General features: G+C 41.0%; 1 protein-coding gene across 1 annotated transcript in view; it reads right to left on the reverse strand.

Moving 5' to 3' along the window:
- Positions 1-404: 404 nt before the first annotated feature.
- The window catches only part of OPRM1 (opioid receptor mu 1), a 53,075-nt gene continuing 36,171 nt past the window's right edge, over positions 405-17,308 (reverse strand). Inside the window, exon 4 of the mRNA XM_079148672.1 lies at positions 405-2,989. Coding sequence (XP_079004798.1) covers positions 2,951-2,989 — 39 coding nt within the window. The 3' untranslated portion in view covers positions 405-2,950. The remainder of the gene's footprint in view (positions 2,990-17,308) is intronic.

Consider the following 17,308-nt stretch of genomic DNA (forward strand, 5'->3'; position numbering starts at 1 on the left):
GTCTTATTTTTTATTTTTATTTTGTTTTTCGACATTGATAATTTTCACTATACATAGGAGCATTTACCGCCTGGTAGGTCAACCTTTTTTATATACATTATCTCCCTCGATCCTGACCACAACCCAAGAAGGTTGCTGTTATTATCCACACTTTCAAGAGAAGACAGAAACTAGGAGAACTGAAATATGTTCTCAGAACCACAAAGCCAAAAACCTTTCACAATGTGTCTTCAGATGGAGATCTGTAGGACCTAAAAACCCATGTTTTAGCATCTTCACTAAACACTTATTCTAAGTCATCAAATTAAGAGTAATCCAGAATATTACAACCAAATGTTTAAAACAAAAGTATGCTCCAGTCCCCTTCTGAGCTTCTCTCCACAGACTCCCTCCATGAATCTCCTCTCCTCTCTTCTTCCCTTTCCAGTGACTGGAGAGAGAAGGACATGGGGCCAAACGGCAGTGAGGGGAAGGCAGAGAGGGAGGAAAGGCCACCATTGCTGTGGACCCAGTCAACTGGACGTCCTACCACAAGTAATCAAAGTAGCAAAACTTGTGCTTCATGTCTAAGGTCTCTGTTCTTGGGAAACCACACTGGGAAGCAATCCCATCCCTAAGGACAGGGGTGAAATAAAAAGGGAGAACAGGCAGAACCTCGTGCTTTCTTTATCTTCAGATTTCACAGGAAACCTTAGCCCACCTGAGTCAGGGTTGTTACCTCTCTCCTTGCCATGGATTTTACAACCAAAATGGTTTCTTATGCAAAATGTCAACAACGCATTATTTAGAATGTCCCGTTTTTAAGATGAAGCCCTCACTGTGCGTTGGACACAGGCCTCAAAGAGCCTTGTGCACACACATGTGCTTGTAGGAGATGGATCAGGTCCTCCGTCAAGACTGTACTGCCTCCACCACATGCCAGATGATTCATACCGAGAGAGGTTCATTAGGCAGAAGGAGGGTGGTTGAGAAATAGCCTTTTGAGCAGAAAGCAACACTGCACCCACCCTCGAGACAAATCCCACTATCATGGTGTGTTCAAAGTAAGAATCTGCCTCCCCAGTACTTACGTACAAATATTTCATTCTCCCTTAGTGTGTTTCATTTGCATTATCTGCTTTAAAATTCTAAATCTTTTTAAGACTCTGGTTTTAATTACTTTGATCAGAAAATGTTAAAAAAAAAAAAAAAAAAAAAAGTTAAACATCATGTGTTTCTATCCTGGGCCATAATACTTGAGAAATAGAGTTCACTAGAGGGGTACTCAAGGCATCGCCAGGAGGAAACATTACAACACTTATCTAGGTTTTGTTTCTCCTGTAATGGTTCCTGGGGTTTGGGCCCACATGGTTACAGCTGGCAGGATCTGAGGCGGTAAATTCAGTCATTCTGTCCCTGACAGCTGTCTCCCACGTGCCTTGCCTGTGCCTGTCTGGAGTGTATTTGTGTCTTGTTAGATTGATGAAGGGATACGCATTTTACAGTTGAATCTGCTGGAAGCTCATAGACTCTGAACTCTTGCAGGGGAAGCAGGGGCCCTGTTCTCTATGTGGACCTCATAGATAACTGTCGTGGCTGTGCCCTGGATCCATTCAGTCAGGGCCGACAGATGTCCAACGTGGAGAGCTCCTCAGCATGGGCCATCAGACTCACCGTCTGCAAAGATCAAGTGAAATGGGCAATTGCCAAATCTCTGCTCTGTGTCACCACAAAGAAAGCCAGTTTAGGAGGGGGATTGTCTTAGAGAAACCACTCAGAAGACTGACGCTTTACAAAGAAAACTTGACAGCAGAGCTCCAAAAGACCAAAATATCAGTGATGACATGAGGTAACTGCAAGGTTCAGGGAAATGGTTAGGGGCCAAGGTCGATATTTCACATCCAAGTAACTACACAAGGTTGGAAAGCAGATCCCACATTTTTCTCTGTAGTTGCTTGAGTCTTTCATGTTTTGAGATTAAGTTTATCGAGTCCATATTTTTAAAAATCGTTTAAACTATGCTGGCACTCAACACAAACATCTGTCATTTTATCACACTGATTCAAAAGGCGTCTGCATTTTGAACTGAGTTCCTAAAAAGGAAAATACTGTGTCAAGTGTGGAGAAGACTGAGGAGGGAAGAGTGTGCACAAGTGCTCTGCTTTCTGTGGGGGAAGCCATGAGCTGTGGCTGACTGTCACCCTCTGGGCACTTGAGTTAGAGCCAGCAAGTGAACATGGGCAGCCTCAGGAAGGGACATCCCCACTGTGACTCTCAGAGGTGCTTGCCCCATGGGGGACTCAACCCTCTGCAGCTGGCAGACGCATTACTGGATGCGTTTCAGATGAGCTTTTGTGTTCCTGTCTTGCTTTGCAGTTATGGTACTGGGTGAGACAGATGTTATCTTTTAGACAATACGAAACCAAGACATGGAAGTGCAACTGATGTCTTAACCAGATGGCAATTTCAAGGTGAGCTTTAGTGGTCAAAAATAGAATATTGTTCTCCCACACAAAAGATTAAAGACGCAGGGACTTTCCACACGATGTGTTTGGTCAGAGGTAGCGTTCACTTTATGTGTTACTGTGGTGAATTTAGCAATTGGTGGTTTTTCTTTGATAAGGTCATAACTATTTGCTGAAAACAGAATAATACATACGGAAGGGTCACCATCGACGATGACCCCAATTCACATACCACGGCAGACTGTGGTCCCCTTGGGCGACTTCCTCATGATTATGTACACAAGCCGGAATCATTGGTGTGATGTCTTCTTTTTCTTTTGAGTGCATGATAGAATTTGTGTGCCCCTCTCACAGGCGGAGTGGAGAAGCCAGAAGGGACAGGCTGGGTGACTAGGGAGCAGGCGCTTTCCTAGGAACTCAAGCTCCTATCCATTCTCCCAGCGACCTGCTTCCACGTGGATGGAGGCTTCAGAGCTCAGGGAGGGTCTGAATGGCATGAGACCCCATTAGGGCAGAGGAGCTGTTTCTGCTTCCAGATTTTCTAGCTGAAAGGAGAGAAAGAAAAGGCAAAGACTGTGAACGCTTCAGATTTGGTTGCAGCATGCGTTAATTGAGCATCTTCTGTATGTAAGAACTCACTGAGGGCCCTTATGTCTACTTTCACCTGGAATGCTTGGAATTTTTCCTAAATGTCAAGATGTCAGTTAATCATTTCAGTCATTACGAATATCTCTGGGGTCATTATGAATATGCTTTTAGCATTTGTGTACACTAGTGAAGAGGAATTTATGCTTGCCATCACAGGGCCATTATTGGTGGTTTCCTTGAGAGAATACCTCTTAGGCCAAACTCTTTTTCTCCCTCTATTCTTTACTTTCTTCCTTCGTTCTTATCCCCAAATCATTTATGGCTTGATCAAGATTTCTAAAGGAACCCAATGCCTTTCTTTGCAATACTTTTATGATTTTTACTTCTAAACAAAATGAGTTTTTATTTTTTACCCAGTTCTCAAAATTAATGGATTTTTCCTTTGAATGACTGATTCCAAGTGCATCTACACCCCACCTTTACAGTAAAGCCAGCATATCTGTTGAGTGTGACATCTGTTCAGGCACAAGAACATGTGGTTTGGTATTTAAAAACAGGAGAGGAACACAGTGGAAAGGAAATATCTTGCAATTAACAAATAACTGTTGCTATATTGTTGTAATTTTGGTGAGAAGAAAAGGAGATGTTTGTATAGTAAGCAAAAGGGATGCAAAATCCTTTTTTTAAGCTTTATTTTAATAGATTTCAAATTTTAGGAAATGTGCAAAGAATTTCCATGGTACAAAGAACACTTGTCTAACCAATGTCCAGATTCATCTACCGCTAACATTTATTTAACCGTTGGCTTTCTCTTTCACACATGCGCGCGCACACACACACACTCCATTTGACACCAAGGTGACCCTTTGCCCCTAAATGTTCCAGTGTGTATTTCCTAAGAATAAGGAATAGACTGGATCACAGTCGCATCCGCCAAGGCACACCACCAAGAACCAGGATTATCCCTTACACACTTGCTGACTGTGACTCTGGCCATCTCTGCAGCTAGGACACAGGCAATGGAGGCATCTCTGTAGCACTGACCCCTTTGAGAGCGCTTGCTCCTGGAGAAGACTTCTCTATTGCTCCTCCAGGTGCTGTGACTTGGCTCTGGGTCTCTCAACTGTGACAGAGCCGTTGTGTGTCTAGCTGCCATCTGGCCTCCTTGCACTGCCCTGGGGCTGTGGGTGGTGGGAACTGGCACCGCCATGTGGATGCTTCCCTTGCTCGCTCTGCTGTCATGAACAGTTATTTGTCTTTTTGCTGCAGTCTCCCAAGTGGCAGCAAGGCCACCTGCGTGTTGCTTAGTCATCTCCTTCAGAGTCTTGTTACCTTTCGCCATCTCTTAAGAGGATGAGATTTTTCCAAGGTGGCATAAAGTTCAGGGTGCCAAGATAGGGAACCATTCTTTGGAAGAAAATAGGCAAGGACATTTGGAAAGTCCCTGGGGTTGCTACCAATTAGTCTGGCCCAAGTGGTACAGAAGCCAGCAGTGGACGGTCCACCTCTGTCCCGCCTGTTGATGAGTATGAGTTGGGTCAATGGATGGAGGCTGGGAGGTGAGGGATGGCATCTAACCAGCTGCTGTGGTTGCACCTGCTCTCCTCTGGGTCAGGGGACCCCACAGAACACTCTGGACCCCATCATAGAGGACAGTGCAGCTGTGCCAAGTTTTAAGTCACAACCAGGGACATCTAGAGGGCATTATGTCCCATAAAGCACATCCACCACGAGAGGGGAAGAAGGGAAGTTCAGGGATGCTGCTGTCAGTACACCAGGGAGCCGTCAGACGCTGGGCTGTCGCACTGGCGTATGGAAGGAGTGAGAAGGTGACGCTCTTTGAACTCAATGATGGCATCCACACCTTGCCATGCGGGACCTTGTGCCTTAAGCCACCGTGCAGTTTCTTTCATGGAGACCAATTCATGCCCATGCTAGTGTTTGCTCTTGTGGATTTCTGTTTAATGACTACATTATGGCCAACCCAGGAGCCTTTCTTGAGGTCAGTATATTTGCATGTAACATCATGGAGAGAGCAATTCGAAGCCTGAGGATGCCACTACTTGAGAATCTGTCTGTCATGGGCACACAGACCCCTCACTAGGAGGAATACTGCTGAGCTTTTAAGATTTCCCTCCTCTTCTCAAGTGGAAGACTCTGCTGCCCTTCCTGCTGGGAGATCCTGCACTGGCAGCTCTGCTGATTAGGGGCCATTGAAGGCCAGGAAAGAGATGGCAGGCTCTGCAAACCAGGCAACATCTCACCACCCAAAACAAAGCTCAGGATGGAAAAAACCAAGCCCCCAATGGCCCAATCACAGGATTGTGTGGGTATGCCTATGAAGGCAGGAGTTCCCAGAGAAGAGACTGGCCGGTTGAGATCAAAGCAATGCAGCTCAGATTTCAGAATGGTGGATCCTGAAAAGGTGATGTGTTCACACAGATGAAACTACCTACCTCTATAGAACCAGGTTCCTCTGAGATTAATCTCCTTCTAATGGAGGCACTAGGAAGCCACTGGGCACCTCACTTGCTCCCTCAGAGCCTCCACTGCCTGACTCTGCAGGGACAGAGGCCTTATATTGTGTGGAAGGCACAACAGAGGTAGGGGAGAGAGCTAGGGGTGGGGCGAATATAAATTTTTATGTCTTTTTTTTCTTTTTCTTTTTTGGTATTGAGGATTGAACCCAGGGGTGCTTAACCAGTGAGCTACATCCCTAGCCCTTTCTATTTTTTATTTTGAGATTGGGTCTTGCTGAGTTGCTTAAGGCCTCGCTAAGTAGTTGAGGCTGGCTTTGAACTCAGGATCCCCCTGCCTCAGCTTCCCAAGCTGCTGGGATTACAGGTGTGCACCACTGTGCCCAGCTTATGTCTCTTCAATACTCAAATACTATGTTCTTTTGAGGGGCAAGGACCATGCATTTAACCATCCAGATTTGAAATGGAATAAAATGGGAAAGGAAGTAACTGTGACCATTGGGCAGGACTGATTGGACCGTGTGACACACTGCTTTTGCTGTTTCCATGGCTAGCTGTATAATTGGTACTGGTAATTTATGTGCTTGTTCTGTGAATGCTTGTGATGTCCAGGGGACTTTTTTCATGTTCTGCAAGAGCCACTTGTAGAGAGATAATGGTAGGGCATGTGCATGACAGGTCTCAACTTGGCTTTCTGTTCTCTTCCATGTTTTAAAAAGAAACAATTTAGAATTCTAACTTCGAAGAGGAAAGGAAACCACAGCCTCGATTAAGGACTTAAATGCAATAAGACTAATGAACAAATGCAGTGTCTCTATACAATAGCCCCGTGTGGTCAATGACATAAGCTGATGGGACCTGGAGACTTCTGATGGATGATTGTCAGCTGAATTCATCTTGAAGTCCTGGCTGTTGCAGACAGTATCCTGTAGTACTGGGTATTCAGACATTGTGATTACAGATGAACCAATTGCCCATGATAACACCTGCTTGGACTTAGGTCAGGTCTTTTTGCTAATTCTTTTCTACTTGAATACAAAGACAATTCTCCTGGTTGAGCCTCCAAAACATGACATCATGCTGCTGAAGAACTACTTGAGTTCTCCTGCTATTTGCTACTAAGGGATGTGTCAAAACAGGTCAAATCTCTCTCTTTTCTCCAGGTGAGGTGGTCCTACTGATTGATGACATTATATGGATAGACTGCAATACATTTAGCAGATGCTTAATCACATAAAGGTCCAGAAAGGCTCCTTAAATCTGAAAATACACAGGGGTCAGCACCAGAGTCAAAAATCTTGAAAACAATGTGGTCTGATCCCAGAGACCCTTTTCCCTGTGGTTGGCCACTTTCAGAAAGGAAGCTGAGAACTTAATTGGACTACTGAGATATCAGAGACAACATGGGACTTGTCTGAGTATCCATTTTGTTGTGTTGTATGTACAAGTTAATTAGAAAATTTGCCAAATTTGATTGGGGATCCACATAGCAGGTGGCATGGAATTAGTGGAACATGCTGTTCCAGTAGACCAAACCTGGGGCCCTTTTGAACTATGGGTTTCTGGAAAGGAGGTCAGCTTCCACCTAGAGATATCCTTGGACTTCTACACTGGATTTGTCTCTGGCACCACTGCCCAATTCATTGAGGGAAGGAACACTTAAAAGACTCCAAAAGCGTGGGAGAAGAAAATAATTAACACTCCCCTTTTCTCTGAATTCCCCTCCCTCAGACTGGAAAAATTATCACATGGTCCACCAGAGATAAGGAACAGCTCCCACTGCCCAACTGTGCTCCTGCTGGGTTTATCATCTCCATCCATCCCCTGTGGGACAGAGAAACTCATGTTGGCCTGCTTGGCCCTGAATTATTGTACTGTACTTGATGTTATCAAATGTAGCTCTTGAAAATGAATCTCTCTTGTCCATGTACAAATACTCACTCAGAGGTAAACACAGTTCTAACTAAGCTCATACCAATTCATATGCTTCCCCTGACACCAGAGCATCTGGAGATTATGCCATGTATGGCTGTCCAGGCTCCAGGTACTTGGTGACCCTGCCCATCTGATTTAACAGAACTAATGTCATGGCTATTCAAATCACCTTAATCAATGAATCCTGGGCCAGATTAACCTGTCCCCTTTATGCTTCTATGTGGGAGAGTGGGAAGGGAAGATATCCCTTCCTGGGGGCTGACAGTTAGCTCATCTTCGACTTCTTGCAATTATTGGCACTACTCCTCAGTTCACATTCCTTCTGTTGGGCCCCCAGGTAAAGAGGGATGTTCTACTTGAAGGATACAGTTTTCTGTTTCCACATAGCAGCATGAGTTACCTATTACCTGGCATCAGAGACCACATTCTAGAGACAGATCAGGAATCTATCTTTACATCTAATCATGATAGCCAATGAGATGGAACTAACCCTAGGAAATCAGCAGGTCCTTCTGAACTCCCCCATTGGAGATGGATTTTGATTGGCCTTAGATCACATCCTGAGCAGCAGAGAGGGCACGTATGCTTTTGAACTGCTGCGTTGTGTTAGGATGAATACCATACTGTGGTGGCTCTATCCAGGCCACACCCCAAGGAAGGAAGCTGGATGGTTATCTGAACTAAGACTTACTAGTTCTTTCTGGGACCTTCTCACTTGTACCTAGAATCTTGGAGTTCATGGTTAAGTTCAGTATTTCAGATTGATCTCATCCTGTGAATGGGATTCTGTTGACAGTAAACTTACCCACTCTCGATTGGAATAAAGGGAAGAGATTTGGTCCTAGTGTTTGTATGGCTAAAATAAATTGCTAATGAGGTAGCATAACTATATGAATATTTAAGTTGTAAGCATATGCTGGGCTGACAGGTGAATTACTGGTAGAGACAGCCCACTGAGCATGCCTGCCCATTCTCGTTAACTGACCTGAGCCATGAGGCCTAATTATCTTCTGACCCAGAATTGTTTCTATAGCTGGTCAGATGGTCAGTTTAGAACCTCTACTCCCCGCATGGCCCCCTGAAGATCAATCATGACCCATCATGACTCTCACTTATGAGGGAGGAGAACTGGTTTGCTTACTGCACACTGCAAAGGCACTGAACACTTAGCTCTGGGCTCCTCGGAGGTGGTACGATGCCCTGTGAGCAGCAGCAATCTGTCTATTGTGTTGTACTGCAAGACAGGCGGGCAAGGAGACTGGCACTACCATGCTGATGCTCCTGCTGTTTGTTGTGCTGTGATAAACTCTTTTATCTGGTCCACTGAGTTAGATTGTCTATTTTTGTCACCCATGGAGTGGTGACAAGCCATTCTGCTTGCTTGCTAAAATACCTCCTTTGGAGTCTTGGAACTCCCTGCCATTTTCTAAGGCTGGGCTTCTTTCCTGACAATAATCACAGTGCAGTCACACATTTCAGTGGATTTGACATTTGACATTAGACACAATTCTTAGATAGGTACAATTGGATAGAGAGATGTAATGCCCTTCCCTACCGACCGTTTTCCATTTTTGTCAAGAGTATGTTTAAAAAAAAAAAAACTGTAATTTTTCCCAGAAAGCCAACAAGCAAACCCCTTTGGGCTATCTTTTGGTCTATTAAAAAATAAAAATAAAAAGCTTTTACACTTTAAACTGAAGCAGATCTAAGGTACTTTCAGTTTCTCTCCATACAAAGATTAATGTGTATTTCCTTCAGCTAGAGAAAGCTAGAGAAAATTTTAAGAGATCATATTTTTCAACTTCGTCCATCTATGGAAGAGACAAAAACCTCGAGAGGGGAAGTGACTTGCCCAGTGGTATTGGGTGGTTTGACATTTTTATTTTGCAGTGAGTCTCTGTGCTTCCGTTTTTTCTTCCTTATTCATGATGCCATCCAAAGTGGCAAGTGAAGTAAGTGACAAAATCGGGTACTTTTGAAGTTGATCAGAGTTTCAGCCAGTAACAGGCTTCAAAAATCTCATTCATTATAGAAACCAAAAACCAAATCAAAACAAAACAAAAACAAACCAAAAAAAAAAACCCAAACAAACAAGCAAAAAAAACCCCACCAGAGCCTCATAAAAGCCCATAAAAGCCCCTTGGAATTGCTGACTCAGGGCAAAGATCTCTGCACAGGTAAGTGAGAGGGATCTTAGCCTTTCTTTCAAGATCTATCACCTCAAGCAGACATACTGGGATCCTGAGTAGAAGAGTCCAAATTCAGTTAAGGAGAACTCAGGAGAGGGGAATAATTTGGTCTTGATCCAGACTTGATTTACCATATGCTTTCTTTTGCTTTTAATATGAACTTGTTGTGTTCAATGTAATAAATCTTTTCTCTCCTAAAATAAAGCTTTGGTTATTACTTTTGTAGTCCACTACAGGAACTGGACTCCCTAGTCTGAATGCAGCAATCAATCAAACCCAAATTATGGTCCTAATTTTTGGGCACTCAAAAGAGGCCAAGAAACTCCTACTTGGGAAGAGGTCCTGTAAGCTGCCCCTGGCATGGGATGCCAGACTCCCACAGGGGGTCATCACGGTTGGCACCAGAACACAGTTTCACTGGCTTCCAATCTTGTGCTATTTCACAAGAAAATATTATAATATTCAACCTTTGGTATGCTTCTCACAGTTGAGTATAGATGCCTTTTGAAATAAATCTGTTTCCTCCAAAGACATTTCATTCAAAACAAAAGAATATTTCAATTATAATGCTTACCCTTAGCAATGTGTAATTTAATTCAATGAAAACATATCCCAAAGCTACGCAGACTTTTTTCCTTATAATTATAGCCAGAGAGTGGCAAGCTTCAAAACAAAACAAGAGTGAAAACCTAAACAAAACACAACCTTCTCTATTTTCAGAGATATAAAAAGTTTTAGCATTTTGTTTGTATGATGAAGTATTCGGACCACTTACATGGGTGGGAAAAAGAGTTCAACAGTTGATTTTAGGGTTCTGGCTAATGTCATTAAAGACTGAATTTCGAACAGATTCATAGCTAACCGGGACTGATGGTCTACAGTGAATTTTCCTAAATTACTTAGAGAAAACCATCATTCTGTGAGATGGTAGCAGGTATCCTGTGAAAATCTGGACCTGTGCTCACATGAATTTGAGAATTTTGGCTTAAAAATGAAACAAACACACATACACGAACACACAGAAATTGTCCAAAACCTTTAGAACACTAATACACAGTATCAATTCCACTAATTAAAACACTAATTAAAATGAAAGGCAACCTTCCCCGGCATTTTTCTTCCGAGGTCTCCTCCATGGACTACATTACATTTCACTGTAGTCGTGGTCGGTAAGAACGTCATAGAACTAGTAAACCTGAAAATCTTAATTTGGGGACTCATTTCCTCTGACTTCTTAATTGCTCAATCTTAATACCTGAATTCTCTCTGAGTGTCTCTTTCATGTTGGCAAAATGCAGATGTTTGAACGTTAGAAACGTCTAGTAACAAGGAACTTTGAATCTCAAAGTAAGAAAAGAAAGTTCCTTCTAACTCATCAAATTGTGTACATGAAATAAGTATATCTTTCTGTATGTGAATCACACCACAATAAAGTGGTTTTAAAAAAGAAGTTATTTTTGGTTGTATTGAAAGAACTTTCTCTGTAATTTCTACCCTTTGGCCTTGGTTAGCGGGGTAAGGTTGGATAAAGGCAATCCCCTGTTCACGTTCCTTGTGTGGTAACTCTGGTCCTCTGGGAGTCTGTTTCCTAGGCAACCAGTGCAGTTCTGGCAACTCCCTCCCATCTTACTTGCTCATCTCTGAGCACAGTCTAATTTGCTGACCTCATTCTTGAAGTGTGAGGTTGATTGGAGACTAACATTTTATATGTGCTCAACACTGGAATTCAGTTAAAATAATAATTCCAAAGGTTTGCATGGCCTATAGCATACTCTTGTCTATGAAATAAAATCACTATGATTTTTTTGTATCTGTATCACTCATATTCTATGCTTTCACAATTGAATTTTTGGATTAAAATGTTTCTCTAATGACTACGTTTGTAGTTTTGCCTTACTTTTTAGTATGTTTAGCTCCTTTTCCCATTATCTGGGTTATTTAGCATTTCTCCATTGATTGAGAGTTAGGACAAGAGACAGTTAAGTTTACGAACTAGCTCATTGGACCATTACATTCAGATCACAACTAAAGACAGCACAATCTCATGGAAATTAATGAGAACTGTCAAATCTACTTTTGTAAACACTATTGATATTGATGTTACCTGGTCTCTCTGTCCAGGAATCTGTATGAAAATAAAATTTGTTTTGCCATAACTAATCTGATCTTGCCTCTTAGAGGCTGCTGGCTTCCTATCTGAGTGCTCTTGGAATATTTTAATAATTGGATCTGGGTTTGATTGCAGCATGCACAAAGCTAGCTGTTCTGTGGTCTTTAGTTGCTACGATGTTCCCATTAATCTTGGGGCTCTATTTCTTTGCAGAGCTTCCCAGGGCTCCTCTCATTCTTTGCTCCAGAGATGATGATTTGTGTTTCATTAACTGTGTTTCATCCACGAGTTCACTAATGTTTTAATATTGAGGAGACTTGACCTCATTCAGGGCCTCCCTAGCTATATCTTCACCTTTACTGACCTTTAAATCTTTCTTAATGTTTCAAGCTGAAGCTCATCTTCTCCGAGAGAGAAACCTGAAGTAACACCCTGTGCCCTCCTTCCACTTGTCTTCCACGAACACTGGGCCTTTCCCCTTGCCACTGGGAGGCATGCTCAGCGGAGCTTTCTTTGGAGAAATCAGTGCAATGCCTCAGAGGAGGGTTCAACTGAAGTCAGGCCATCTGAGGTCTAGTTCCAACCCTCCCAGGTACAGATTTGGTGGCATCGTGACTCATGTGGGCCTTAATGCTTTTGCATCTGTTAACAGTTGGTCAGGTTAGATCAGTGGTTCTCACTGCGTCCCCTCATGCCCAGGGAACAGTAGTAGGCAATGTGCAGAGACGTTCTGGTCATCACAACTGAGGGTGGCTGGATGCCAATGGTATTTAGTGTGGAGTGGCCGGGGATGCTGCTGGACTCTCTGCAATATTTATCTGCCAAAAATGTTATTATTGCCAAGGTTGAGAAGGCTTGGCTTACACCACCTCGTGGTCTCTATTGGCATGTTATTTTGTTTCTTTGAATTTTTCTTTCCAAGAGATATAATTCAGTTTTGGGAAAAGGAAAGAGAGGAGGTGAAAATAGTAACACCTTGCCAAGTGTCTTGGAATAATAGCAGCCCATTGCCTGACCTCTGCTGGACCATCAGATGCCAAGCTCACATCAAGCCCACATGTTGGCCTCTGTGGTCATCACCGTTCTTATATAGCACAGAGCACTGCAGAAACCTGCCCAGGGACGTCCAGCAGGTCAGTGGCAAAGTCTGAGTAAATATTTGAGCCATCTAAATTATTTTCAGGATTCTATATGATCTGTGTATGCTACTCTTATCTAATGGTAAAGCTTCCCTTTCCTGTTTGAATTTTTAAATTAATTTACATGCAGTAGGGCTGGGGTTGTGGCTCAGTGGTAGAGCTCTTGCCTGGCATGTGTGAGACACTGGATTCAATCCTCGGCACCACATAAAACGAAAAAGTAAATAAAGTGAAGATGTGTTCATCTACAACTAAAAAAAAATTTTTTTTTAAAAATTTTACATGCACTAGAGTATATATAAAATCCAATTATCTTGTGTTTTTTCTTTAGTTACAAAAGTTTTCTTAAACTCAATATGGTGTCTTTGGAAAATCTTCATTATCATTCTATGTTTAGAGAAAAAGGTATATGTTGAAAATATATTTCTGGACTACAGTTCTCCCATTTTCAGGAAGAAGAGGTTTGGACAAGATGAGCTGTTCTTTTTATCAGTTCCAGTGTCTAAGAAATGTGACTATTTTGCATTGGTTTGATAAATCCAATTGCATTTTTGTCATTTAAATGTTGCTCTTCACTTATCTCATAGCCATTTCTTTCTTTCTTTTTTTTTTAATTTTTTTTATTGTAAACAAACGGGATACATGTTGTTTCTCTGTTTGTACATGGCGTAAAGGCATACCATTTGTGTAATCATAAATTTACATAGAGTAATGTTGTTTGATTCATTCTGTTATTTTTTCCCTTCCCCCCACCCCTCCCACCCCTCTTTACCTTCTATACAGTACTTCCTTCCTCCATACTTGCCCCCCTCCCTAACCCTAACTCTAACCCTAACACTACCCTTCCCTCCCCCCCATTATGTGTCATCCTCCACTTATTAGCGATATCATTCGTCTCCCATAGCCATTTCAAAGTCTGTGTGTCTCACTGAATTTCTGAGGCAACCCGAAAAATCTTCAGCTGGTCAAGTACATGCTAGCCCCCCGGCTACCCTTATTTACAGCATTGTGAAATCCTATGCAAGTGTCTTCCACTTCCAAAAAGTAGCTTAAAGAGTGCACTTTTAGGTTGATCCTTTGAATCTGAATCATTATGTATTTAGTTATATTGGGGGATTTTTGAACATAAAGCCATCTTAGCTGACATGATAGAGAAGTAGGAAGAACAGCAAGAGTGAGATATTCTTGATTAGTTGTAAATTGTAAGATGGGTTTAGTAGGTGATTTTACGTCAAGTATATAGCAGTCATATCCCATTCTATGTCCACCGTTCACTGCATTTTCTTATTGTCAAAAATTTAAAAAATATTTTGATTTTTCTTGGCTAAGGTGTTCTTTCATGATGTCATCTTCTTTATATTTTGCTTTTCTCACATGTGTCTTAGAGGTACCCTTTTCAACACAACAAGAAATCATCACTTTCTTTTCTTTAAGGAATTTAGGCATGTCATCAGGGACTCTGGATCATACACATAATCTCATGAATGTGTCTTCTTCTTAACCTTTATTTAGACTTGGTTGTATTAAAAAATAGAAACAATCCAGTTTGGATTTAGTAGATTATTTTAACTTCCTGGGATTTTTGGTCTCTGTATGGAAAACAGAATAGCAGGAAGTAGCTGATTTCAGACACAAAATGTCTGTAGGTTAGCTTTTTCCCTTCCTCCTTCCCTTCTTCCCGTTCTTTCTTCCTTACTTTGTTCCATCCTTTACTCATGTAAAAGACCCAGACTGTTCTTGTACATATTTATTCTTGGACTGAAAGGGATATTATTCAAAATGTGATGAAACTTTCAACTTCTGTTTATTTGAGATATAATAAATACATGAAGCCAATTTATCTGGCTAATTATTTATTTGCCCATGTTCCTTGTAAGTTGAGGAGTTATATAGAAAGAAGAAAACTGGTCTATTTTTTATTTATAAACGCAAAGCAACAAACACTACATTAACTGCACATTTATCTCTCCTCCAGGTAAGGTCAATGCTTGTGGTCCTCACTCCCTGAGCACCTACCACCGGAGATGGGGGACCAGACTCACGTGGGAGAACTTCTTGTTATATGTCATGAAAATGATTCATGTTCTGAAGAAGTACTGTTAAAATGATTTACTACCTGAAATGAATCCCTACCCCACATACACACATTATATACAAACATAGATGCATACATATGCATACACACATGCATACACATAAGGTATTGGAGAACAACACGGCTTTGATATTTCTTTCATCATGAAAAGTTTCCATTCACTCTAATCCAGTGAACTATACTGTAAAGGAAATAGGTGAGTTTGCAGGGAGAAGGCTGACCAAAGGCCCAGCTCCAGGTTCTTGATTTCCTGGGAAACAATTTGAAAGGGAAATATCAGTAAGATATATTTTGTTCTGGAAATCTGTAGCTCTCAGAGTGTCTTTCACAAAACAATTTCTTAAAATTTTAAAGTCAAATCGCATCAATTCCCAATTACTTATTTCAGCCTACCTAAAGATTGGTTGTCAGAATGACAATCAAGAGTCAGGCTGGTCTGTGATAGGTGCATTAATTCAAATGGTCATTACATTCAATGTGGGGAGAAAATGGAAATGCTAAAAAGCACTAGGGGACTGCATTTCAAGTTTATGGAGGTTTGGAAGTAAAAAAAAAAGTGATGTCATAGAGAGTTAAAAAGGAAAAATATCCATCTTTCATATTTAGCTTCCCAAACCATGTGAGACAACAAATTAAGATTGAGGTGTTTGAAAATATTAAATCTCAAGAGACGAGAATATTTTCATCATAGATGGGTATAAATAACAATTTACTACCTATGTTTAGCCAAATAAGATATCTATTTTAAATTATCTTTTCAAAGAAAAAAACACGCTGCTGTATTTTATGTTACTTAACATTAATTGGAACAGTGAGCACAAGAAAATTCTGCACCGATTTTATTAGTTAACTCAATCTTTAAATTTGAATCTCCCTAAAAGAGCAGTGATCACTCAGAGTGAAAACCAAACCAGGAGACAGTGGTGCACGTTGAGTAAGAGTTCAGATTATGACACCCAATTTAATCCTCAGCCACTACTTTTTAACATGGCCTTGGGCAAGTGACTTCCTTAAACACTGCTTCCCCTAACTGTACAGACTTCATGCAATTGATTAAGATATCCCTTCTGTTACAAACTGATCAATGGATGCTATTAGTAATATTCTTAGGGCCAAATATTTTCTGAGAACAGATGTATTTCTAATTTAACAATATTTTACTCACTCAGATTATAGCTTATTGATCCAAAACAGCAGGTTCTACTGTTATTTATGAGATATCATTTATTTTAAACTTAGATACACTGTAATTCCAGATTGCTTAAAGGCATATGTGTATGTGCACACCCCTAACATGGACACACACACACACACACACACACACACATACACATACATGCACAGATGATTGGAACCAATTTCCTTTTAAACCAATGAATTGAAAGAATAGCCATTTTGGGTTCATTCACAAAATAGGCATTAATGTGGTCCAGTGCTATAATTTTGAGAGCTATTCTCATTTGGGGCTTTTGTCATGGAAAAAAAATGTCATTGAAATAATTTCCTTTCCAAATTAGCTCTCCACAGATGTCTTGTAAAAATCCATGATCCAGCTTTTGAGAGTGATGTAGTTGATTTTAAAAGTCAGGCTTCTGCTTTTGGTTAAGCTGGGAATAATACAATTTTATATTTAATCCAAACAAAAAGCTTCTCTTAATTTCCTGACCTGCTACTTGCATTGAAATGTCAAGTAAGTGCTTTAAAGATGGGAATGAAAGGGTTTAGGAATCAACTTGACATAGCCATGATGAGGAATTAGCAGGGCACATAGTGTTAACTTTATTGCTTTTATGTACTTTGTCTCCTAAGACTCATTGACAGATACATTAGAAAGTTAGGACTTTTTCAAGAATAATTACATTGTTTTGCAAAATTCAGGGTTCATTTGGTGAAGAATTTATCCCAATCAACTTGACTGAAATAATTACCCAGGTCAAAAAATAGTAAATTTAGTAGTGTTTGAAGATAAAGTAACAGTTTAAATCAGAATTTTGGTTTTGTATTTTATTCAAAATGCAGATTCCTGGATCCTATCCACAATGAGCTATAATTTCTTGAAAATAATCTTAAGAATTTACATTTCCTGGAGTCCATAATAAAGTTTTGAGAATCTCTGGCTGCAATCATATAATGCTAATTAAAAGTGGCAGAGCGTAGGCAAGTGTAGGGAGGGATGTGAGAAGCCTGGGGTGTTTGTCTGGATTCTGTCTCTTAGTGGTTGTTTGATCTATATAATTGCTTAACCTCCACAAGTATTTATTTTCCCATGTTTATACATCCTGATTGTTATAGTAAGCTGTTGCGATGCAGCTTGTGAAAGCAATTTTTAAC

This window comes from Sciurus vulgaris (assembly GCF_902686455.1).
Source record: "Sciurus vulgaris genome assembly, chromosome: 7".
Taxonomy (NCBI): Eukaryota; Metazoa; Chordata; class Mammalia; order Rodentia; family Sciuridae; genus Sciurus; species Sciurus vulgaris.